Raw genomic sequence first — 27,864 nt, 5'->3', positions numbered from 1 at the left:
TCTGACGCGACGCTCCCCATCCAACCTGACAGAGCTTGAGGTGTGCCAAGCCTGTAGTGTCATACCCAAGAAGACTCAAGGCTGTAATCGTTGCCAAAGGTGCTTGAACAGAGTACTGAGTAAAGGGTCTGAATACTTAGGTAAATGTGATATTTCTGTTTTTTATTTTTATAAACCTGTTTTTGCTTTGTCATTATGGGGTATTGTGTGTAGATTGATAAAGGAAAAAAATCTTAATCATTTTTAGAATAAGGTTGTAACGTAACAAAATGTTGAGTAACGTTAAGTGATCTGAATACTTTCCGAATGCACTGCACATCTAAACAGAAGTAATAGTTACCAGTAACAGGATAAATAGATAGATACCTATGGTAATGGAAATCAATAATCAATGAACAGCAGCTTAGTGGTAGGAATAAATCTAAAACTATCGTTGCGTCTATAATGTATGCCCACCTGCTTACGCACATGTGTACATCTGTCTGTCTGTCTGTCTTTGTGTGTGATTGACTGACGTGTGTGTGATTGACTGACTAATGTGTGTGCATGTATGTGTGTGTGTGTTATGACAGGTGCGTGCCATGGACAGTGGCGTGCCTCCACGCTACAGAGACCTCCCTCTAATCATCAACATCCTGGACGTCAATGATAACACACCCGTCATCGAGAGCCAGGGTGGCTACAATGTCAGCGTCAGCGAGGTGAGTCACTCAATCACACACACGTTAGTCAGTCAGTCAATCACATATACAACAAGATTCTCTGGTCTGATGAAACCAAGATTGAACTCTTTGGCCTGAATGCCAAGTGTCACATCTGTAGGAAACCTGGCACCATCTCTACGGTAAAGCATGGTGGTGGCAGCATCATGCTGTGGGGATGTTTTTCAGCCACAGGGACTGGGAGACTAGTCAGGATCGAGGGAAGGATTAATGGAGCAAAGTACAGAGATCCTTGATGAAAACTTGCTCCAGAGTGCTCAGGACCTCAGACTGGGGTGAAGGTTTACCTTCCAACAGGACAACAACCCTAAGCACACAGCCAAGACAACACAGGCTTGACACACATATGGAGAGTAATTTGGGCTGAGAAAGAGCCTACTGTAGATACTGATACCGATCACCAAGTTACCTAACATCTTAGTAAGTGCCTAAGATACCGTCATGAAATAACATGGATTGTCAATGGAGACACATTTTTTCTTAGGCGTCAAACTACTGACACGTTCACATCATGTACTTGTCACATGACATGTACACGTCATGTAGACATTGTGTTCACGTGACTCTTACACATCACGTGTCATATTTCAATTTATTATCTGACTATGAATGTCTTTTGAATGTCTACATGTAAATGCTATCTTATACGCCCAGTCTTATGACTAAGTCCGACAAAGACAAGTTTGTATCAGGTTAGAAAAAACACTAGCATATAACAAGAGACAATTCTTTAAACAGTAAAACACGGGATAGTATGACTAATGATGTAATTTTCTAAGACAACATCAAATAAGAAAAAATGAAGCACCCACCTAATTACCTAATTATCTTACCTTAAAAGATCTTATAAGACAACCCTATGCTTAGCATGACTAATGGACCGAGACATTTAATCAATTTAATAAAACTTAGCTAAAATAGGTATATTACAAATAACTGTAACATCTTCTTTTTGAAATACTGTATCAGAAAAAAGATCAGACTAGTTGAGATGCAGCCACCTGTGTGGATCTAGGCCTATTTCTAAGATCAATATGGACAGTGCCCTGTGCTGAAAGTTGAGCTAATTTACTAACAACAAGAGGGCTTTGTTGGAGCCCTATTCAAGAAATAAGGGGTAGGCTTACCTGTTTGATGGATGCAATTATGCTATATTTAAGCAATAAGGCCAGAGGGGGTGTGGTATTTGGCCAATATACCACGGTTAATGGCTGTTTTTATGCGAGACCCAATGCAGAGTGCCTGGATACAGCCCTTAGCCATGGTACAGTGGTTGCTCATCTAAAAGTTTTGCGATTATGCTGCGGGACTTAGAGGTAATTTGTGGTTTAGTACGGTACCCTGCGTCACTACTTCATTGCTCCAGACCAGCAGAAGGGGGAGTTAGAGCACTGTTAGAGCACTGATTATGCTTTTTTTTTCAAGGCGCTACTGTATCTCTAACTGACAATGAATGGGCGACATAAACCAAATAGAAACTGATCATTTGTATGACTTCAACATTTTATTTCAAATAACTGAATGATGTGGATGAAGAAGATGATTGAATTTAGAACAATAGTGTAATAATTGCTATTCCTCTGTCCTGCACACCCATCAGTATTACTTACTAAAACATACAAAAATGACTTACTAAGGTTTTTGTTCTAAGAGAAACTTAGACTACAATTAGGGTGTGGAAATGTAAGGATTATTTTGCTCTTACTGTAGTACTGTAGCCTACTCCCGACCGTCATGTTGTGCAGCACCATATTTTCCATTCCATCCTAACGGAAACTCTGAGGGTTGAATTTTTTTATTTTCTTGGAATAGAGAAACGATAATATTAATACAATTAACTAAGCTACATTTCTTAAAATCCCATATACTATGTTATTACAAAAAAGGTTTTAAATTATCTAGGGCAGCCAATATTGAAGGCTATCAAATGTTCCTCAAAGATGCCCTCTGGTGGTCAAACTAGCACTACCTAGCATTAATGGTAACAATGGCTGACAAATAACATGCCATAGAATGCTGTGGCAGCCCGCAAGGTGTGCTGCAGTATTAAAACTTGTTAGGGCTAGTGTCCTTTTTCCTCAATTTCCGCCTGACTGACGTGCCCAACATAAACTGCCTGTCGCTCAGGCCCTGAATCCAGGATATACATATAATTGGTACCATTGGAAGGAAAACACTTTGAAGTTTGTAGAAATGTTAAAATAATGTAGGAGACTATAACACAATAGATATGGTAGGAGAAAATCCAAAGAAATACCAACCAGAATTGTTTTTGAGAGCCCATGCTCTTAGAATGGAAGTACAGGGAAATAATGATATCCTGCTCCCAGGATGCAATTTCTGTCTTCCACAGGGTGTAAGCAGACTATGTTCAAGGTTTCAGCCTTGTTTATTCCAAAACGAGTAAGAAATATGAGTTTTAGTACTGGGACACACTCTTGGAAATTCGTGTTTGGGCTCGCGATGAAGACAAGACGCACCTGCTAATATTGGTTTCCTATTGAACATACTTCTTTCCGTAAGAAATATGATAGTTTGATTACATTTTAGGGTATCTGAGGAGTCAATAGAAACATATTTTGACTTGTTTTAACAAAGTTTAGAGGTAGATTTTCGGATTCCTTTCTCTGCATCTTGAACGAGTGGATTACTCAAATCGATGGCACCAACTAAACTGTCTTTTTGAGATATAAAGAAGGATTTTATCTAACAAAACGACACTACATCTTATAGCTGGTACCCTTTGGATGACAAATCAGAGGAACATTGTCAAAAAGAAATTGAATATTTAATTGTTATTTGTGAATTTATGAAACCTGTGCCAGTGGAAAAATATTTTGATGTGGGGCGCCGTCCTCAAACAATCACATGGCATGCTTTCACTGTAATGGCTACTGTAAATCGGACAGTGCAGTTAGATTAACAAGAATTTAAGCTTTTAACCGATATAAGACACTTGTATGTATATACATGTTTAATATCCTTAATTTTTATGATTATTTATTTGAATTGCGCGCCCTCCAGTTTCACCGGAAGTTGCTAGCGGGATGCCTTGCCTTAAGAGAACCACTGTACAGTCGTGGCAAAAAGTTTTGAGAATGACACACATATACATTTTCACAAGGTCTGCTGCCTCAGTTTGTATGATGGCTATTTGCATATACTCCAGAATGTTATGAAGAGTGATCACATGAATGGCAATTAATTGCAAAGTCCCTCTTTGCCATGCAAATGAACTGATTTCCCCCAAAACATTTCCACTGCATTTCAGCCCTGCCACAAAAGTACCAGCTGACATCATGTCAGTGATTCTCTCATTAACACAGGTGTGAGTGTTGACAGGGACAAGGCTGGAGATCACTCTGTCATGCTGATTGAGTTCCAATAACAGACTGGAAGCTTCAAAAAGAGGGTGGTGCTTGGAATCATTGTTTTTCCTCTGTCAGCCATGGTTACCTGCAAGGAAACACGTGCCGTCATCATTGCTTTGCACAAAAAGGGCTTCACAGGCAAGGATATTGCTGCCAGTAAGATTGTACCTAAATCAACCATTTATTGGATCATCAAGAACTTCAAGGAGAGCGATTCAATTGTTGTGAAGAAGGCTTCAGGGTGCCCAAGAAAGTCCAGCAAGCACCAGGACCGTCTCCTAAAGTTGATTCAGCTGCGGGATCGGGGCACCACCAGTACAGAGCTTGCTTAGGAATGTCAGCAGACAGGTATGTGTGCATCTGCACGCACAGTGAGGCGAAGACTTTTGGAGGATGGCTTGGTGTCAAGAAGGGCAGCAAAGAAGCCACTTCTCTCCAGGAAAAACATCAGGGACAGACTGATATTCTGCAAAAGGTACAGGGATTGGACTGCTGAGGACTGGGGTAAAGTCATTTTCTCTGATGAATCCCCTTTCCGATTGTTTGGGGCATCCGGAAAAAAGCTTGTCCGGAGAAGACAAGGTGAGCGCTACCATCAGTCCTGTGTCATGCCAACAGTAAAGCATCCTGAGACCATTCATGTGTGGGGTTGCTTCTGAGCCAATGGAGTGGGCTCACTCACAATTTTGCCTAAGAACACAGCCATGAATAAAGAATGGTACCAACACATCCTCCGAGAGCAACTTCTCCCAACCATCCAGGAACAGTTTGGTGACGAACAATGCCTTTTCCAGCATGATGGAGCACCTTGCCATAAGGAAAAGGTGATAACTAAGTGGCTTGGGGAACAAAACATCGATATTTTGGGTCCATGGCCAGGAAACTCCCCAGACTTTAATCCCATTGAGAACTTGTGATCAATCCTCAAGAGGCGGGTGGACAAACAAAAACCCACAAATTCTGACAAACTCCAAGCATTGATTATGCAAGAATGGGCTGCCATCAGTCAGGATGTGGCCCAGAAGTTAATTGACAGCATGCCAGTGTGGATTGCAGAGGTCTTGAAAAAGAAAGGTCAACACTGCAAATATTGACTCTTTGCATCAACTTCATGTAATTGTCAATAAAAGCCTTTGACACTTATGAAATACTTGTAATTATACTTCAGTATTTCATAGTAACATCTGACAAAAAATAACTAAAGACACTGAAGCAGCAAACTTTGTGGAAATTAATATTTGTGTCATTCTCAAAACTTTTGGCCGTGACTGTATATTGGCCATATACCACAAACCCCAGAGGTGCCTTATTGCTATTATAAACTGGTTACCAACGTAATTAGAAAGGTAAAAAGACATGTTTTGTCATACCCATGTTATACGATCTGATATACAACGGCTGTCAGCCAATCAGCATTCAGGTATCGAACCACGCAGTTTATAATTGTTGTTATTTCCTCCAAAAGGGACAGTCTCCCCTGATCATCTCAAAGGTCCCCCGTAACCCCAGTTTTAACTGACAGTTTACCCCTCTTTTGTGAATTGAATGAAAATCATGAAACACGGATAGACAGGAATGAGAAATAATTGTATATGTTTGTTTCTTTTTTATGGTTAACATTTTGTGGGAAGCCTGACTTACCTCTGCATCCATGAATACATGCCACTTTGTAGGCTGAAGGTCATTACACTTATGGTGTTTGTAATAGATGTTCCTTTCCAATCAAATGGTGGGTGCACAGAGCACTGTCCAGATGCTGGACTTATTTTGGAGGAGACGAACATGTGCATGGAACCAAGCTAACCTACTTTTTGAAGTGATTTGTTTGACAACCAGATGAAACCTCATGACTGTTTGTGTTCATGACACATTTAACGGTATAGCATTTTTTAAGTTAAATTTGGCCTACATGTCTTAACTATAAAACCCATTAAAAGAAATGTGTGCCATAGGATGTCCCAGTAAAAAAGTGACCCCCAAATGTCACGGTATAATTCACACTCCTGATGGTAATTTCAAGTGAATTTACTGCTGTATGCTTATACCCATATATAAAATCCTGACCTTGAATGCAAACATTACAACAATACTTTTGGAATTAATTTATGATTTATTTGAACAGGGAAATGTACCAAACCTGAGCTGAAGCATTTAATGCTTGGAACTATCATAATTGTATTTATTAAATCCACCTTGCATCGATTAAAGTTCAAAATGCTAATCTGGGTCTGTGCCCCACATTGGCCACCTCATTTAAAATGTTCTGGATACGCCACTGATGTGAAAGTTAAATTACATAAAGGAATATAAGTTTAAATATATCCATGACATATAAACTGTAAAAAAAGAAACGTCCCTTTTTCAGAACCTTGTCTTTCAAAGATAATTCGTAAAAATCCAAACAACTTCACAGATCTTCATTGTAAAGGCTGTAAACACTGTTTCCCATTCTTGTTCAATTAAACAATTAATGCACATGCACCTGTGGAACAGTCGTTAAGACATAAACAGCTTACAGACGGTAGGCAATTAAGGTCACAGTTATGAAAACTTAGGACACCAAAGAGGCCTTTCTACTGACTGAAAAACACCAAAAGAAAGATGCCCAGGGTCCCTGCTCATCTGTGTGAACATGCCTTAAGCATGCTGCAAGGAGGCATGAGGACTGCAGACGTGGCCAGGAAAATAAATTGCAATGTCCGTACTGTGAGACGCCTAAGACATTGCTACAGGGAGACAGGACGGACAGCTGATCGTCCTCGCAGTGGCAGACCATGTGTAACAACACCTGCACAGGATCGGTACATCCGAACATCACACCTGCGGGACAGGTACAGGATGGCAACAACAACTGCCCGAGTTATACCAGGAATGCACAATCCCTCCGTCAGTGCTCAGGCTGTCCACAATAGGCTGAGAGAGGCTGGACTGAGGGCTTGTAGGCCTGTTGTAAGGCAGGTCCTCACCAGATATCACAGGCAACAACATCGCCTATGGGCACAAACCCACCGTCGCTGGACCAGACAGGACTGGCAAAAGTGCTCTTCACTGACGAGTCGCTGTTTTGTCTCACCAGGGGTGATGTGCGTTACAGGGAAGACATCCTCCTCCCTCATGTGGTACCCTTCCTGCAGGCTCATTCTGACATGACCCTCAGCATGACAATGCCACCAGCCATACTGCTCATTCTGTGCGTGATTTCCTGCAAGACAGGAATGTCAGTGTTCTYCCATGGCCAGTGAAGAGCCCGGATCTCAATCCCATTGAGCCTGTCTGGGATCTGTTGGATCGGAGGGTGAGGGCTAGGGCCATTCCCCCCAGAAATGTCCGGGAACTTGCAGGTGCCTTGGTGGAAGATTGGGGTAACATCTCACAGCAAGAACTGGCAAATCTGGTGCAGTCCATGAGGAAGAGATGCACTGCAGTACTTAATGCTGACTGTTACTTTTGATTTTGACCCCCCTTTGTTCAGGAACACATTATTCCATTTCTGTTAGTCACATGTCTGTGGAACTTGTTCAGTTCATGTCTCAGTTGTTGAATCTTGTTATGTTCATACAATTATTTACACATGTTAAGTTTGCTGAAAATAAATGCAGTTGACACTGAGAGGACGTTTCGATTCGTGCTGAGTTTACAAGAGAATTGACAATTGAGTATCATTAAATAAAATATAAAAATGTCTAATATAATGTTGAGATTGAGCCGCCACTCATGCGTGTATCGCTAAAATCAATCGTGAACTATTTCGGCCTAGGTATAAAGCGATCTATATGATGCTTTATGTTATTAAAAACTAGCTGAAAAATACACAAGAAATACGCGACTCCGATGCATATGGTGATATATTTGATTCGTTGGACATTCTTCTGGCCTGGCGAATACAAGCTCTGAAAAAATACCTACAGGGGGAAAAAACAAGGTTTTACTTGGTTTTGTTACAGAGAAAACAATCAAGCATTTTATCTGGGCAGTTTACTTTCAAATGCAGAGATAGGCTTAGTTAATTAGTCTACATGTCTAGCTACATACAGGTATATATTTATATTGACCTACCTCTATATTTCAACATAGCATACTGTATATAGGCTATATAAAAACCATGCAAATAAGTGTATGAACTTACATTTATTCTCTCTGGTAGCCTAGGCTACTGTGTACTAACCCTGCATCATATTGCATAGGCTATTAATACATGCATGGATGGAGGACATGCATCCATTTGCTTAAGCCCTACTTGTCCTTGGCAAACATGATCGAAAAGTGATAATCAAATCATGGCACTACCATCTGTGTGATAATGAATTCAGTGCATCATTGTCTATCAATATCGGAAAAAGGCTTATGCTTTCCATAAGACCACTGTAAGTGCACAATCAGCTTATACGCCCATGGGTAGGCCTATATGGTACAACATTTTGTTAAAAAGTGGGGTTAGAAAGGTTTTAATTGAAATTTTTGGGGGTCAGCAATCTGCATAAAATGCATTGTAATGTCAAAAGTAGATTTTGTTTTCTTCATTTTTAAAAACTAATGGAAAATATAACATGCCTGTATATTAGCCTATTAAAAGTTGCCTTACAGGAAAAGACACAGCGATTTCTATGAAATTCCATCTGAAAGAGAGCAACTCTCATTTGGGCTTTTCTGATCCGCGGATCTGACTCATTATTATCTCCCCCGGAGTTGGTAGTGGTTCTCTAAATGACAGAGAACATAGGGTAAAACCCCTTGGTTTACGCATCTTTGAAGTTCAGACAGTAACAGTAGCCTATAATTTGGAACAGTAACTGAAGTCTGGACACTGACTGTAGGCCTCACATGAAGCCTATTATAATATTAACTTCTTTAGAATTAACTGTTTCTTGCAGTAAAATGATAGACCAAATGTTAATTTGTCACACCCACACACAAGTCAGTCAATCAATCACATACACAATAATACACACACACACACACGAACACACTTCACACACACACTTCACACTCCTCTTCAATGGCTGTGTGATGTTGCTGGATATTGGCGGGAACTGGAACACGCTGTCGTGCACGTCAATCCAGAGCATCCCAAATATGCTCAATGGGTGACATGTTTGGTGAGTATGCAGGTCATGGAAGAACTGCAAAATATTCAGCTTCCCGGAATTGCGACATGAGGTTGTGCATTATCATGCTGAAACATGAGGTGGTGCCGGCGGATGAATGGCATGACAGTGGGCCTCAGGATCTCTGTGCATTCAAATTGCCATCGATAAAATGTAATTGTGTTCCTTTTCCGTAGCTTATGCCTGTCCATACCATAACTCCACCACCTTCATGGGACGCTATGTTCATAACGTTGACGTCAGCAAACCGCTCGCCCACACGACGCCTGCCATCTGCCCGGTACAGTTGAAACCGGGATTCATCCGCGAGGAACACACTTCTCCAGTCTGCCAGTGGCCATCGAAAGTGAGCATTTACCCACTGAAGTCAGTCACGATGCCGAACTGCAGTCAGCTCAAGACCCTGGTGAGGACGAGCACACAGATGAGCTTCACTGAGACGATTTCTGGCCGTTTTTGCAGAAATTCTTCAGTTGTGCAAACCCACAGTTTCATCAGCTGTCTGAGTGGCTGGTCTCAGACGATCCCGCAGGTGAAGAATGTGGAGGTCCTGGGCTGGCGTGGTTATACATGGTCAGAGGTTGTGAGGCTGGCTGGACGTACTGCCAAATTCTCTAAAATGACATTGAAGGCGGCTTATGGTAGAGAAACTAACATTACATTCTCTGGCAACAGCTCTGGTGGACATTCCTGCAGTCAGCATGTCAATTGCACGCTACCTCATCACTTGAGACATCTGTGGCATTGTGTTGTGTGACAAAACTGCACCTTTTAGAGTGGTCTTTTATTGTCCCCAGGACAAGGTGCACCTGTGTAATGATCATGCTGTTTCATGCTTCTTGATATGCCACACCTGTCAGGTGCATGGATTATCTTGGCAAAGAATAAATGATTACTAACAGGGATGTAAACAAATTTGTGCACAACATTTTAAAGAAATAATAGTTTTGTGCTTATGGAAGATTTCTGGGATATTTTATTTCATTTTATTTTATTTCATTTCAGCTCATGATACATGGGACCTACACTTTACATGTTGCATTTTTATTTTTGTTCAGTGTAGTTGAATTACATGTAGTGGAGCTACTCCCCAACACTTGTAGGTTCAACCGACTTTCGGACATTCTGTCGCCCTACCCTTTCTAACCTCTCATGCTGTACTGCCTGAATACAAGCCCCCAAAAATATGAATGGAGAGTGGAATTTCACTCTGCTTTAAAAAAAAAATATTTACTGTACATATAAAAGATAGTGTATTACTCACATGATGCTGATAAGTTATTGTCTGTCTGTCTGTCTGTCTGTCTGTCTGTCTGTCTGTCCTGTCTGTCTGTCTGTCTGTCTGTCTGTCTGTCTGTCTGTCTGTCTGCTGTCTGTCTGTCTGTCTGTCTGTCTCTGTCTGTCTGTCTGTCTGTCTGTCTGTCTGTCCTGTCTGTCTGCTGTCTGTCTGTCTGTCTGTCTGTCTGTCTGTCTGTCTCTGTTAGAATGTGGGAGGCGGTACGTCCGTCCTGCGCGTGGTGGCCACAGACCGTGACATCGGGCTCCCAACGCCATGCTCTTCTACTACATCACCTCGGGTAACAAGGACCTCACCTTCCGGATGGACCGCATGACCGGCGAGATGGTGACCCGACCATCCCCACCTGACCGCGAGCGCCAGCAGGAGTACCGGCTGATCATGATGGTGGAGGACGACGGCACGCCGTCACTATCGGTGAGTTGGAGAGCAGGGTTATTTCGGGATCAAAAAGAGGCTTAGTTGCTGAGCATGGCAGGGGGCGTGGTAATGAGCGTGATCGGCCGTTGGTGTGGATACATTTTAGAGATTTCTTTTGAGGCCCTCATCTTGGTACTGTCGATGTTCTTTTGAATTTCGACCGTAATTCCCTGCAGTTCTACGAATTTCTCCATGTAACAAAAACATTTTTGGTGCAGTTTAAAAGCTAATTTCCTGTAATTCTTCACATTTTGCCATGTAGCTGAGAGAAAATGTTGCAGTTTTAAAGCTAATGTCCAGCGATTCTATGCATTTTGCCATGGGTAATGCTGTTTTCTGTTGCTCAAACATAATAACAAGGCGACCCGAAAAAACACTTAGGCCGTCCATCCAAGGATTACATTGGCAGAAAAATCCCTGAGAGAGTGTCAGAGGTTTGAGGTCAAAATTGGAAGGGGTAGGGGCTGAGACACAAGTATAAGGGTGATGTGATAACTTGAATTGGGGCTGCAGGTAGCCTGGTGGTTAGAGCGTTGGAATAGTAACCGAAAGGTTGCAAGATTGAATTCCCGAGCCAACAAGGTAAAAATCTGTCGTTCTGCCCCTGAACAAGGCAGTTAACCCACTGTTCCTAGGCCATCATTGAAAATAAGAATTTGTTCTTAACTGTTCTTAACTAGTTAAATAAAGGTAAAATAAAATTGGACATGGGAAATGTTCAGTAGGCAAGTGTTGCGTAACGTTGCAGATAGAAATGTAATGAATGGAGCCATCTACATGTCAGAGAGGCATGATTGTTCTACATTGACATAATTAGATCAGAATCACCTCTACTCAGAATATTACTTGATGATATGGTGCTGCTGGTGATATACAACATTTAGAGACAGAATACAGACAAAGAAGTTTTAACAAGGTTTGCATACTGTAACGATCGTCTTGAGGAGAGAGATTGGACCAAGACGCAACGGGTAATGAAGACATGATGAATTTATTAAACAAGACGAAAACGAACTACACTTGATAATTAACAAAATAACAAAACGACGTAGACAGACCTGAACTGGAAAAACGTACATAAACACGCAGAACAGGAATAGACTACGCAAACCGAAACAGTCCCGTGTGGCGCGACAAACACGGAAGACAATCACCCACAAACAAACAGTGAGAACATCCTACCTTAATATGGTTCTCAATCAGAGGAAATGAATTACACCTGCCTCTAATTGGAACCATATCAGGTAACCCATTAACCAACATAGATACACATAACATAGAATGCCCACCCCAACTCACGCCCTGACCAACTAAACACATACAAAACAACAGAAAACAGGTCAGGAACGTGACACATACATTATATACAGCTAGGTAGAGTGAGCATAAAGCTGTGGTCACCTTTTCTGAGTCAAGATCACTTTGAGTCAAAATGCAAGACGAGATCTACCATTCATCAGAAGCAGGCCATCAGCTGTGTGTCACAAGTAATACAGCAAATGATCTATTACCAGTGTTATCATATACCAAAAATTGTCTGTGCTTGAATTGCCCTGCCAATGTTGTTCTTCTCAGACCATTTCAAAAGGATATTTAAACATTTTAGGTATATGACCACACTGCTATTAGATCATTTGTTGTATAACTTGTGAGGCACAGCTGAGTGAGCATAATACAGTTGAAGTCGGAAGTTTACATACACTGAGGTTGCAGTGATTAAAACTCATTTTTCAACCACGCCACAAATTTCTTGTTAACAAACTATAGTTTTGGCAAGTAGGTCAGGACATGTACTTTCTGCATGACACAAGTCATTTTTTCAACAATTGTTTACAGACAGATTATTTCACTTATAATTCACTGTGTCACAATTACCGTGGTTAAGAAGTTTACATACACTATGTTGACTGTGCCTTTAAACAGCTTGGAAAATTCTGATAGGCTAATTGACATGATTTGAGTCAATTGGAGGTGTACCTGTGGATGTATTTCAAGGCATACCTTCAATCTCAGTGCCTCTTTGCTTGACATCATGGTAAAATAAAAATAAATCAGCCAAGACCTCAGAAAAAACATTGTAGACCTCCAAAAGTCTGGTTCATACTTGGGAGCAATTTCCAAATGCCTGAAGGTACCACGTTCATCTATACAAACAATAGTACGCAAGTATAAACACCATGGGACCACGCAGCCGTCATACCGCCAAGGAAGGAGACGCGTTCTGTCTCCTAGAGATGAACGTACTTTGGTGCGAAAAGTGCAAATCAATCCAAGAACAACAGCAAAGGCCCTTGTGAAGATGCTGGAGAAAACAGGTACAAAAGTATCTATGTCCACAGTAAAACAAGTCCTATATCGACATAACCTGAAAGGCCGCTCAGGAAGGAAGAAGCCACTGCTCCAAAACCGCCATAAAAAAGCCAGACTACGGTTTGCAACTGCACATAGGGACAAATATCATACTTTTTGGAGAAATGTCCTCTGGTCTGATGAAACAGAAATAGAACTGTTTGGCCATAATGACCATCATTATGTTTGGAGGAAAAAGGGGGAGTCTTGCAAGCTGAAGAACACCATCCCATCCATGAAGCACGGGGGTGGCGGCATCATGTTGTGGGGGTGTTTTGCTGCAGGAGGGACTGGTGCAATTCACAAAATAGATGGCATCATAGGAAAGGAAAATGATGTGGATATATTGAGGCAACATCTCAAGACATAAGTCAGGAAGTTCGCAAATGGATCTTCCATATAGACAAGCATACTTCCAAAGTTGTGGCAAAATGGCTTAAGGACAACAAAGTCAAGGTATTGGAGTGGCCATCACAAAGCCCTGACCTCAATCCTATAGAAGATCTGTGGGCAGAACTGAAAAAGCTTGTGCGAGCAAGGAGGCCTAAAAAACTGATTCAGTTACACCAGCTCTGTCAGGAGAAATGGGACAAAATTCACCCAACTTATTGTGGGAAGCTTGTGGAAGGCTACCCGAAACGTTTGACCCAAATTAAACCATTTAAAGGCAATGCTACCAAATACTAATTTAGTGTATGTAAACTTCTGACCCACTGGGAATGTGATGAAATAAATAAAAGCTGGAATAAATCACTCTACTATTATTCTGACATTTCACATTTTTAAAATAAAGAGGTGATCCTCACTGACCTAAGACAGGGAATTTTTACTCGGATTAAATGTCAGGAATTGTGAAAAACTGAGTTTAAATGTATTTGGCTAAGGTGTATGTAAACTTCCGACTTCAACTGTACCTCTTTTGCTGCTGCTGTGTCGATGGCCTCATCTCCTGAGATTGTATTGACCTTTTTAGACATTCTTTCTGTAGATCTCAGGTCTAAATCACTTGACGAGAGGGATAATGTGTCTTTGCACGAACTAGGTGTCGAACAGCCTGCAGGAGAGAAGTATTAGCACAAACAATGGATCAAAGCAATCAATCTATACATTCTTGTTATTTTATATCATTATGAGAGACTAGAAAAATACCTTTATCAAGATCTTTGATTGTGAAGCACAGGTCTGGATTTGCATCAATCCGATCCAGCAGGACATCCTCTACCACCTTAGTTTGGGAATCATCAAAAATTTGTATTTGTTTTGCAGAGGGCAGTCCAAACCTATTTTGGACTACAAAAAAGAGAGACTAGTCAGAATACAGAGAGAGAGATAGGCCACCTAGGAGGCAACAGAATGGGTCTGACCCAAATCATGCCCAAGGGTTCAATTAAGAAAATACTTCAAGACAATTCATATATTCACCTTGATTGATGAAATCTTCATAAGAGAACCCAGGCAGCAACTTCATGAACTTCTTGCATTTTTGGTATTGGACCTTCACCAACATGTTACACTGCACTCCTGCAAAATGCAATTACACACAATGTCATGTTTAAGTAAAATTTGGTTGCAAACATTTTATGGTGTAGCTGTACATATAGAAAAAAATCATACAAAATGCCCTCTTATAACCTCTCCCCTTTGTCATCCCTGCAGTGGATCAATCATTTGTTCCAAATGCCACTTTAATGATGCAACAGGTGTCTGCTGCCTGCGGATCTGGGGCTTGGCAAGGCAATATTCCAGTGAAATCAACCAACCAAACTAGCTAGCTATCGAACTAGCTACAAACAGTTATCACCACCAATCAAATCTAAAGGAAAGAAAATGGCCAATACATTTCAAGCCGTATTGGCTTGAACACAACATCTGATCTGTGATTAACAACAAGCACACACCATAGATATGACCGAGGACTAAATGACAGAGGACAATCCTATCACGTCTGGCCATGTGCGCTAGCTAGCTAACATTAGCGCTAAGTTACAGGATGTTGAGGTCGGTGTTGTAGCTAGTTATATAGCTAGTTAGTTATCTAGCAATTTTTGGCCAGATGTGATAGGGTTATATGCGTTTTGAAGAACAAATTAGTAGATATTAGCCATGTTGTTACCTTCACTTCCTGGCTAGTTACATGCTGCACCAAACAAGGCTCAAATTGATCACACTAGGTCACACCCCAATTAACACCATGCACCTGCTGCACCACTAATGGTAGTTGGCCTCGTGAACTCAACAAGCACATGGTTGAAATCAACTAACGGTACAGCCTAACTCTGATCATTTTGGACTTCGATTAATTTTCTTATATCAAATAATTTGCTAATTTTAGCGAACCAATGAAGTTGATACAAAGTTCCCGCTAACATTTAGCTAGATAGCCTAGCCTGCTAGCACAGTGGATATGGGCCAATTCTGGCTGAGAGTCGGGACACTTGGCTGAGAGTCAGACTCCTGTGTAGTATTTTAGTATTTTGATACTTTGTGCAAGGCAATTGATAAGCATTAAAAACTTTGTAAATGGAGCCTACCGAGTGACGCAGTGGTCTACGACACTGCATCGCAGTGCAAACTGCGTTGCTACAGACGCTGGTTTGAGACCTGTGCCGGCCGCCACCGGGAGACCCATGAGGTGACACACAATTGGCTCTGCGTCGTCTGATGTCCTTGTCTCGTCGCACTGCGGTGGCAGGCCAGGCGCATGCATGCTGACACAGTCACCAGGTGCATGGTGTTTCCTCTGACACAATTTTTTTTTTGTGGATGGATATAATTTGTATGTATCAAATCAAATCAAATGTTATTTGTCACATACACATGGTTAGTAGATGTTAATGCGAGTGTAGCGAGATGCTTGTGCTTCTAGTTCCGACAATGCAGTAATAACCAACAAGTAATCTAACCTAACAATTTCACAACAGCTACCTTACACACACAAGTGTAAAGGGATGAAGAATATGTACATAAAGATATATGAATGAGTGATGGTACAGAACTGCATAGGCAAGATGCAGTAGATCGTATCGAGTACAGTATATACATGTGAGATGAGTAATGTAGGGTATGTAAACATATAAAAGTGGCATTGTTTAAAGTGGCTAGTGATACATGTATACATAAAGATGGCAAGATGCAGTAGGTGGTATAGAGTACAGTATATACATATGAGATGCGTAATGTAGGGTATGTAAACATTATATTAACTTCTCTAGGATATGTGGGATATATATGTAGGATATAACGTCCCACTTGGCCAAAATCCAGAAAAAATGTAGCGCGCCAAATTCAAATATATTACTAAAAAATCTATCTTTCATGAAATCACACATGAAAGACACCAAATTAAAGCTACACATGTTGTGAATCCAGCCAACATGTCTGATTTCAAAAAGATTTACGGGGAAAGCACACCAAACAATTATGTTAGCTCAGTACATAGCCACAGAAAAACACAGCCATTTTCCCAGCAAAATATAGTAGTAACAAAAAAGCAGAAATAGAGATAAAATTAATCACTAACCTTTGAACATCTTCATCAGATGACACTCATATGACATCATGTTACACAATACATTTATGTTTTGTTCGATAATGTGCATATTTATATCCACAAATCTCGGTTTACATTGGCGCCATGTCAGAAATGCCTCCAAAATATCCGGAGATTACAAGAGAGCCACGTCAAATAACAGAAATACTCATCATAAACTTTGTGAAAGATATATGTTTTACATATAATTAAAGATACACTTGTTCTTAATGCACCGCTGTGTCAGATTTTTTTTAAACTTTACGGAAAACCACACCATGCAATAATCTGAGACAGCGCTCAGATTTAACAACATTTCTCCGCCATGTTGGAGTCAACAGAAATACGAAATTACATAATAAATATTCCCTACCTTTGATTATCTTCATCAGAATGCATGCCAGGAATCCTAGTTCCACAATAAATCGTTGTTCTGTTCGATAATGTCCATTACTTATGTCCAATTAGCTAATTTTGCTAGCAGTGTGTAGTACACATGTAACGATTGTTCTCCTCCTCGTCTGAGGAGGAGCAGGGATCGGACCAAAACGCAGCTGTGTGGAATACATAATGAGATTTTATTTAAACAAGACGAACACGAAGCACACTTGAGAAATTACAAAATAACAAACGACGTAGACCGACCTGAACATGGGAACTTACAGAACACGAAGAATGCACGAACAGGAACAGCTAGACAAACGAAACAGTCCCGTGTGGTACAACACTGACACGGAAGACAATCACCCACAAACAAACGGTGTGAACAGCCTACCTTAATATGGTTCTCAATCAGAGGAAACGTCAAACACCTGCCCCTGATTGAGAACCATATAAGGCTAATTAACAATGAACCTAAACAAGAAACAAATAACATAGACTGCCCACCCAGCTCACGTCCTGACCAACTAAACAAAGCTAAACAAAGGAAAATAAGATCAGGAACGTGACAACACATGTCCAAACACTCGCGCAGATGCAGGCAAACGTCGGACAAAAACGTCAAAAAGTTATATTACAAGTCGAATAAACTGGTCAAACTTAGTAGAGAATCAATCTTCAGGATGTTGGTATCATATATATCCAATAACGTTCCAACCGGAGCATTCTTTTCAGTCTCTATAAGTAATGTAACGCATGACGATATCATGAGGAAAGTGCGTGACCGAGAACTGGCACTCTGCCAGACCACTGACTCAAACACCTCCCATCCGGTCCCACAACACAGCATAAGCTTCATTCCACGTTCTACTGACTGTTGACATCTAGTGGAAGGCGTAGGAAGTGCAATCAGATCCATAAATATTACAGAAAATTGAATAGGCGATGACTTAAACATCGACCACTCTCAGAATTCTCACTTCCTGTTTGGATTTTTTCTCAGGTTTTTGCCTGCCATATGAGTTATGTTATACTCACAGACATCATTCAAACAGTTTTAGAAACTTCAGAGTGTTTTCTATCCAATAGTAATAATAATATGCATATATTAGCATCTGGGACAGAGTAGGAGGCAGTTCACTATGGGCACGCAATTCATCCAAAAGTGAAAATGCTGCCCCCTATATCAAAGAAGTTAAGTGGCATTGTTTAAATTGGCTAGTGATATATTTTTTACATGTATGGCAGCAGCCACTCAATGTTAGTGGTGGCTGTTTAACAGTCTGATGGCATTGAGATAGATGCTGTTCTTCAGTCTCTCGGTCCCTGCTTTGATGCACCTGTACTGACCTCACCTTCTGGATGATAGCGGGGTGAACAGGCAGTGGCTCGGGTGGTTGTTGTCCTTGATGATCTTTATGGTCTTCCTGTTACATCGGGTGGTGTAGGTGTCCTTTCGGGCAGGTAGTTTGCCCCATGTGATGCGTTGTGCAGACCTCACTACCCTCTGGAGAGCGTGACAAGCCGAATTTCTTCAGCCTCCTGAGGTTGAAGAGGCACTGCTGCGCCTTCTTCACCACGCTGTCTGTGTGGGTGGACCAATTCAGTTTGTCCGTGATGAGTACGCCGAGGAACTTAAAACTTTCTACCCTCTCCACTACTGTCCRGTCGATGTGGATAGGGGGGTGCTCCCTGTGCTGTTTCCTGAAGTCCACGATCATCTCCTTTGTTTTGTTGACGTTGAGTGTGAGGTTATTTTCCTGACACCATACTGCGAGGGCCCTCACCTCCTCCCTGTAGGCCGTTTCGTCGTTGTTGGTAATCAAGCCTACCACTGTAGTGTCGTCTGATGATTCAGTTGGAGGCGTGCATGGCCACGCAGTCGTGGGTGAACAGGGAGTACAGGAGAGGGCTCAGAACGCACCCTTGTGGGGCCCCAGTGTTGAGGATCAGCGGGGTGGAGATGTTGTTACCTACCCTCACCACCTGGGGGCGGCCCGTCAGGAAGTCCAGTACCCAGTTGGCTGAATTCCGGTAGATGGAAACTGGGCCGATTCTGGGCAGTCATTCATTTCGATTCCGAGCCGAGTTCGACACCCGATTCCAGGCCGATTCAATCAGTTCCGGCCCTCCAGAAGAGGGCCGCTTCTGGGTCGATTCCCCGTTGCTAGCTGGGTAATTAATCTAGCGCTAATGTTAACTAACTACGTTAGCTAGCTAGCAACCCTCTAAAGCTAAACTTTGCAGATTTAGCTACATCTGCAAAGATCTCAACCATTCACTTAGCCGATATAACAAGTTTGGCCAGCAGCTAACTTAGAAAAAAATTAACATATTACCTACCTTTCAAAGCTGTGCAATTCCAGCTGCCTTTTCACCGTTTGCAATTTGATGAAAAATGAAGTTTCCAGTTAAAACCGGGAGCTCAATCAACACTGCTTAGTGCCACTGCCCAACCTCTGTACAGTTACTCTCACCTGGGAGTTATATAAGCACAGAGGGTGTAAAAACAACTCTTAAATCAACACCTCTTAACACTAAAAATGTAACACAAAGAAAATGAACAGCCAGTTTGCTGTGTAGGCTTGAATCATTGCCTTGTATCAATACAGTTCCATTATTGTATAAGTTTACAATTTAACGATTGTTGCTTTCGTCAGCTTCTTCAAAAATGCTGATCTGACAGTTGGCTGATGCCTCTCTTTTTTGAGAAAGGGGAAATGGTTGCAAATAATCCTTTTCCATTTGTGCCCTCGTTTGGTATTAAATATTACATTTGCTCTTATTTTGCAACTGGTAAAATCTGCAAACAGGCATTCATGTTCTGTCCCACCATCAAACCTTTTAAACTTTTCTTACCTCTCTCCATCTGGATGGCTGATGGGCAAACAATTTCCATAGCAACGCTGGTGATGTTGGCTACAATAGAAGGCGACAGTACCCTTTCCAAAACAGCATTGTTTCTTGTATTATTGTCACTAGTGTCTTTAGAGAACTGTTTTACTTTGCTGTCCTTTGTCTTTTGTTCTTCTTTCGTCTTTTCTCTTGTGTTGTTAACTAGCTATTTTTTAGTTAGCTAGCTAGCTTCTTTTAGGAGTCCATAGTAAATGTTTAGCAACTGGTAAACAATCCAACTAGCTAACCTAACTGCACAATTTTATAAAAATAGATACTTTTTGACAAGCCTATCTTCTTCATTTGTTGCTTGTTTTGTCTCCCATTCTGTCTTGCAGTTTTCTTTTGTATTTCCCAATGTACTTCACTCTAATATTTGAAAGATCTCATTTTTCAAAGGTTTTTTTGGGCGTGGGAAACTTCTGTTTACATTGCCAAAGAAAGTGAAATAGATAATAAACAAAAAATTATTAACAGTAAACATGACAAGAATAAAGACATTTGTCTACAGTGTTGTAACTATGTGCAAATAGTTAAAGTGCAAAAGGGAAAATAAATAAACATAAATATGGGTTGTATGTACAATGGTGTTTGTTCTTCACTGGTTGCCTTTTTCTTGTGGCAACAGGTCACAAATCTTGCTGCTGTGATTGCTGGTTAAGTGTGCCTTGAATTCTAAATAAATCACAGACAGTGTCACCAGCAAAGCACCCCCAACATCATCACACCTCCTCTTCCATGCTTCACGGTGAGAACCACAAATACGGAGATCATCTATTCACCTACTCTACGTCTCACAAAGACACAGCGGTTGGAACCAAAAATCTTACATTTGGACTAATCAGACCAAAGGACAGATTTCCACCGGTCTAATGTCCATTGCTCATGTTTCTTGGCCCAAGCAAGTCTCTTCTTATTATTGGTGTCCTTTAGTAGTGGTTCCTTTGCAGCAATTCGATCATGAAGGCCTGATTCACACAGTCTCCTCTGAACAGTTGATGTTGAGATGTGTCTGTTACTTGTGCTACAATTTCTGAGGCTGGTAACTCTAATGAACTCATCCTCTGCAGCAAACATAATTTTGGGTCTTCCTTTCCTGTGGCGGTCCTCATGAGAGCCAGTTTCATCATAGCGCTTGATAGTTTATGCGACTGCACTTGAAGAAACATTTAAAGCTCTTGAAATTTTCCAAATTGACTTACCTTCATGTCTTAAAGTAATGATGGACTGTCATTTCTCTTTGCCTATTTGAGCTGTTCTTGCCATAATATGGACTTGGTATTTTACCAAATAGGGCTATCTTCTGTAAACCAACCATACCTTGTCATAACACAACTGATTGGGTCAAACACATTAAGAAGGAAATACATTCCACAAACTTTTAACAAGGCACACCTTTTTATTGAAATGCATTCCAGGTGACTACCTCATGAAGCTGGTTGAGAGAATGCCAGAGTGTGCAAAGCTATCATCAAGGCAAAGGGTGGCTACTTTGAAGAATTTCAAATATAAAATACTTTTTTAGTTACTACATGATTCCATATGTGTTTTTCTATAGTTTTGATGTCTTCACTATTATTCTACAATGTAGAAATTAGTTAAAATAAAGAAAAACCCTTGAATGAGTAGGTTTGTCCAACTTTTTGACTGGTACTCTAGATCTTTTAAAAATCGAGTATCAAGATCATTAATTAATGTGCTGGAGTTTATTTTTTATTCAATAATGTACAGTTTGTGCCCTCAGCATGCTCTTTCTACATTCTTTTCTGTCTCACCACCAGTCATCGACTACCATCTACGTGCGTATAGTGGATGAGAACGACAACGCGCCAGAGTTTCCAGAGGAAGAGTATGTGACGGTGCTGAGCGAGGGCCCCAACACCGTGGGTGCCATTATTGCCACGGTAACCGCCATCGACCCAGACGAGGGCCTCAACGGCACCCTGCGATATGCCATCGACCACGGAAACCTGGCCATCACCTTCCACATCAATCACACTACCGTAAGAATATGGACAGATATTTTACACTGATACCTAACCTACTTTGTGTTCTGTGCAGACCTTGGTTTTTCTACTATTTGAAAACCTTTCAGATAGTTTAGCTGTGATTGATTGCGCTTGCCTTGCGCATTGAAACAAATTGAAAAATCGAATTAAATGTTATTCATCACGTGCCGAATACAACAGGTCTAGACTTAACCATGAAATGCTTGTCTATGAGCCCTTCCCAATGATGCAGAGTTAAAAATAATAATAATACAAATAAAACTTGTAAGTCGCTCTGGATAAGAGCGTCTGCTAAATGACTTAAATGTAATGTAAATGTGTGCCATGAAGGCGTCGCTCTCTGACCAAATATGGTGTCTTATAGGATATACTACACCCCTAATGATATAGTGAAGTCTTGTTACCTTCTAGGATCTCTGAAGATTACATATAAACGTGATTTGGCTCATTGAAACAACGTTTAGGGTGAGATTTTCACAGATTCCTTTCTTTGCAAATTGAACGAGTGTCTGCAAATTGAATGTGTATCGAATCTGCAAATCGATCGTGCATGCTATATGGACCTTTTTAGGATATGAAAAAGGATTTTATCTAACAAAATGACACTTCATATTATCTCTGGCACCCTTTGTATGATAAATCAGAGCAAGATTTTAGAATGTAAGTACACATTTCACCTTCAGAGGTGAATTTATCAAACATATCACGGTGAAAAAAGTGTTTTGTTGTTAGGAGCTCTCCTCAAACAATAGCATGGTATTTTTTCACAGTAATAGCTACTGTAAATTGGACAGTGCAGTTATATTAACATGAATTTAAGCTTTCAGCCAATATAAGACCCCTATATGTACCGACATTTGTTATTTCTCTAAAATCTGCGATCTTGACATAACGCGCTGCATGATTTACGCTGCATGATGTACAAGGCAGGGTATAGTGACTAGGCATCAGGATAGATAATAATAAGAGTAAAATAAAGAACAGAGTAGCAGCAGTATAGGATGAGTGTAAAAGTGTGTGTGTGAGTTGGGTCGGTATGTGTGTTTGTGTTGTCGGTATACGGTGCGTATGTATGTGTATGTGAATGTGTTTGGGTTTATTATCAGACTTTTTTTCCGCCGAAACTCTTAACAGTTTCTAAAGTGAATACTGAAACAATCGTTCTAACATAAGAATGTGGGGAATAGTCAGAGATGATCTATAGAAAACTAATGTCACATTGGTTTTTATTTTGTGATGTTTTTAAAAAGGTTATAAAGGAAATACTGTAACTTATATCCCCTTTATCTGTCAAGTCTCCCTCCTCTACATTGTATATGAGATATGAAAAAGTATACAAGTATTTTTGTTAATAAGAAAGATTATCCTATGGCTCCTAAAATCACATCCTATCTCCTATAAACTGTGCATAGTAAGTAGCCACGCCCCMAGTGAGGTCAGAGAGCGTGTCAAACTGACGGAACCGCCCATTTCAAGAGAGTGCATAAATGGATTGGTAACAAATTAACACTAGACGAGAAAAGCATGGAGTGGGAGCTACACGTTTGAAATGGTTGGAACTTTGAATCGCAACACGAGGTGAAGAAACTAAACTCACCTCCCAGACCAGAGAGGCGTGTAGAGCCGCAGCTCACCTCCAAAGTGGTTTGGACGTTGAGGTGAAAAAGCTCACCTTCCAGACAATCGCTGGTACGGCTGATTAGCTGTCCTAAGTCAAATATCTAAAAAAGCGAATTTAAGTGGGACCATCCTACGACTCTTCAAACCATAATACTGTACTACTCTTCTCAAATCACCGTAGTACGCTACTCTCATCACACAGCGGGAACCATCGACACGGCTGGCTAGCCGTGCATCTTCCAGAGTGAACAACAGTAGAAAAGACAGGTCCGGACCATTTCGGACAATCAGACCCTTATTTGTATTAATTTTTTATTTAACCAGGTAAGTTGACTGAGAACACATTCTCATTTACAGCAACAACCTGGGGAATAGTTACAGGGGAGAGGGGGGGGGGGATGAATGAGCCAATTGTAAGCTGGGGATGATTAGGTGGTTAGCTCCGGACTGCCGGGGTAGCTCCGGACTGAGCGTTAGCCCGGACTGAGGGGTTAGCTCCGGACTGAGGGGTAGCTCCGGACTGGAGGGCAGCTATGACTGAAGGGCAGCCTCATGCTGAAGGGACTGAGTGAAGGGGCAGCTCATGGACTGAAGGGCAGCTCATGCTTGAAGGGCAGGCTTCATGACTGGAGGCAGCTCATGACTGAGGGCAGCTCATGACTGGAGGGCAGCATGACTGGAAGGCAGCTCATGACTGGAAGGCAGCTCATGACTGGAAGGCAGCTCCGGACTGAGGACGGCAGCCTCCGACTGAGGGACGGCAGCTCCGGACTGAGAGACGGCAGCTCATGGCTGGCTGACGGATCTGGCCTGCTCATGGCTGGCTGACGGATCTGGCTGCTCATGGCGGCTGACGGATCTGGCTGCTCATGGCTGGCTGACGGATCTGGCTGCTCATGGCTGGCTGCACGGATCTGGCTGCTCATGGCTGGCTGAAGGATCTGGCTGCTCATGCTGGACTGGCGCTCTTGGCTGCCTCCTGGCTGACTGGCGGCTCTGGCAGATCCTGGCTGACTGGCGGCTCTGGCAGATCCTGGCTGACTGGCGGCTCTGGCAGATCCTGTGCTGCGGCTAGCGGCTCCCGACTGACGTGCGGCTCTGATGGCGCTGGGCAGACGGACGGCTCAGATGCGCTGGGCAGACGGATGGCTCAGATGGCACTGGGCAGATGGATGGCTCAGATGGCGCTGGCAGACGGCATACTCTGGCGGCTGAGGCGCACTTTAGGCCTGGTGCGTGTGTACCGGAACTGGAGTACCGGGCTAAGGACATGCACCTTCAGGCTAGTGCGGAGAGAGGGAACAGGCATACTGGACCCTGGAACGCACATTAGGCCTAGTGCGTGGCCGCACTGGTGGTACCGGGCTGGGGACAGCGCTTCTCATGGCTAGTGCGGGGAGCAGCAACAGGACGCACAGGATTCTGGAGACGCACAGGAGGCGTGGTGCGTGGTGTAGGCACTGGTGGTAATGGGCTGGAGACACGCACCATAGGGCTAGTGCGTGGAGGAGGAACAGGGCTCTGGAGACGCACAAGAAGCCTGGTGCGTGGTGTAAGCACTGGTGGTACTGGGCTGGGGCGGGGAGGTGGCGCCGGAWATACCGGACCYTGCAGYCGTACTGGCTCCCTTGAGCACTGAGCCTGCCCAACCTTACCTGGTTGTATMCTCCCCGTAGCCCGACCAGTGCGGGGAGGTGGAATAACCCGCACTGGGCTATGTAGGCGAACCGGGGACACCATGCGTAAGGCTGGTGCCATGTATGCCGGCCCGAGGAGACGCACTGGAGACCAGACGCGTTGAGCCGGCTTCATGGCACCTGGCTCAATGCCCAATTTAGCCCTGCCAGTGCGGGGAGGTGGAATAACCCGCACCGGGCTATGAACACGTACAGGAGACACCGTGTGCTTTACCGCATAACATGGTGTCTGCCCGTACTCTCGCTCTCCGCAGTAAGCTCGGGAAGTGGGCGCAGGTCTCCTACCTGCCATCGCCACACTCCCTTGTAGACCCCCCCCAATAAATTTTTGGGCTTGACTCACAGGCTTCCTACCGCGTATTCGTGCTGCTTCCATTCGCCGGTATCCCTCCTCGCACTGCGCCAGAGAATCCCAGGCGGGCTCCAGCACTCGCCCTGGGTCGATCGCCCACCTGTCGATCTCCTCCCACGTAGTGTATCCCAGATCCTGCTCCCATTGCCATAAATCCTGTATGTATTGCTCCTGTTGCCGCTTGACACGCTGCTTGGTCCCGTTTTGGTGGGTAATTCTGTCACGATCGTCTATGGGTGAGAGAGAGGACCAAGGCGCAGCGTGTGCAAAATACATTCTCCTTTATTTAGAGAAAGGAAAAAACACGAAACGAACACTGATAACTAACTAAACAAAAACAACAAACGACCGTGAAGCTAACGACATAGGTGCATACACAAGCAACAAACGTTCAACATAGACAATTACCCACAAAACCCCAATGCCTATGACTGCCTTAAATATGGCTCTCAATCAGAGACAATGAACCACAGCTGCCTCTAATTGAGGACCAATCTAGGCAGCCATAGACATACAAACACCTAGACAAGACACTGACCCATATACCATACAAAACCCCTAGACAATACAAAAACACATACATTCCCCATGTCACCCCCTGACCTAACTAAAATAATCAAGAAAACAAAGAATACTAAGGCCAGGGCGTGACATTGTCCTTGTATTTGAAAGAAAAGCATAGTTTTTGTCCATCAAAATAACATCAAATTGATGAGAAATACAGTGTAGACATTGTTAATAATGTTGTAAATGACTTTTGTAGCTGGGAACGGCTGATTTTTTATGGAATAGCAGACGCCTCACAAGTCCTCAACTGGCAGCTTCATTAAATAGTACCCGTAAAACACCAGTCTCAACGTCAACAGTGAAGAGGCGACTCTGGGATGCTGGCCTTCTAGGCAGAGTTCTGTCCAGTGTCTGTGTTCTTTTGCCCATCTTAATCTTTTCTTTTTATTGGCCAGTCTGAGATATGGGTTTCTCTTTGCAACTCTTTCTCATGTATTTATTGTGTATGTTTATTCTGTGTTATTATTTAGTTAGCTAGTAAATAAATAATTAAACCAATTTGTGAAGTACTGAATCATAAGTAAGGCTGGGGGTTTTGCAGATCCAAGAAGCTTACGACTGTTCAGAATGATGATATGATATGAGGTTATGATTAATACGTTTACTGTTTTATGGATATGATAGGTAAACACCTTTAGAGTTTAATTCGGGAGATGGAAACTCTTTAAACAACCGCTCTCGTGGTGCCCCAAATTCATAATGAGTTAATTGTTAAATTATTCATTGAATCAGGTAACAATCAAACATAGTTAGTTGATTCGATAAATAACAGTCATCAGATTAATGAAAGTAAAGTCATGACAATGATCAGTGCAGATAATCCGGGTAACCATTAATTAACTATTTAGTGGTTTTATGGCTATGTAGCAGTCTTATGGCATGGGGGTAGAAGCTTTCTTGGAGCATGTTGGTCCTAGAGCCGATGCTCCGATACCGTTTACCGGATGGTAAAAGAGTGAACAATCTATGGCTTGGGTGGTAGAGTCTTTTGCAATTTTTGGCCCTTCCTCTGACACCGCCTGTCGGAACTAGAAGCACAAGCATTTCACTACACTCTCAATAACATCTGCTAACCATGTGTATGTGACCAATACAATTACATTTTATTTGATAGAGGTCCTGGATGGCAGGGAGCTCGGTCCCAGTGATGGCAGGTAGCTTGGCCCCAGGGAGCTCAGCACCAGTGATGGACAGTAACAGAGTGAACAGTCTGTGGCTTGGGTGGTGGAGTCTTTGGCAATTTTTTGGGCCTTTGACATTGCCTGGATGGCAGGGAGCTCAGCTCCAGTGATGTACTGGGCTGTCCGCATCACCCTATGTAGTGTGTTGCAGGTCGAGGGTGGTGCATTTGCCATACCAAGCGGTGATGCAGCCAGTCATGGTGTAACTGTAGAACTTTTTGAGGATCCAAGGGCCCATGCCAAATCTTTTCAGCCTCCTGAGATGGAGGAGGCGCTGTCGGGCCCTTTTCACCGGTATGTGTGGACCTTAGTGATTTGGACGCCAAGGAACTTGAAGCTCCACTACAGACATGTAGATGGGGGCATGCT

General features: G+C 42.4%; 1 protein-coding gene across 1 annotated transcript in view; it reads left to right on the top strand.

The window, feature by feature from the left end:
- The window catches only part of LOC139029140 (cadherin-23-like), a 51,635-nt gene extending 29,563 nt beyond the window's left edge, over nt 1-22,072 (top strand). Inside the window, exons 7-9 of the mRNA XM_070448388.1 lie at nt 573-701; nt 10,683-10,912; nt 21,851-22,072. Coding sequence (XP_070304489.1) covers nt 573-701; nt 10,683-10,811 — 258 coding nt within the window. The 3' untranslated portion in view covers nt 10,812-10,912; nt 21,851-22,072. The remainder of the gene's footprint in view (nt 1-572; nt 702-10,682; nt 10,913-21,850) is intronic.
- Nucleotides 22,073-27,864: the final 5,792 nt, after the last annotated feature.

The sequence above is a fragment of the Salvelinus sp. IW2-2015 genome, linkage group LG18 (genome assembly GCF_002910315.2).
Source record: "Salvelinus sp. IW2-2015 linkage group LG18, ASM291031v2, whole genome shotgun sequence".
Classification (NCBI taxonomy): Eukaryota; Metazoa; Chordata; class Actinopteri; order Salmoniformes; family Salmonidae; genus Salvelinus; species Salvelinus sp. IW2-2015.
This window is presented reverse-complemented; position numbering and strand designations above follow the sequence as displayed.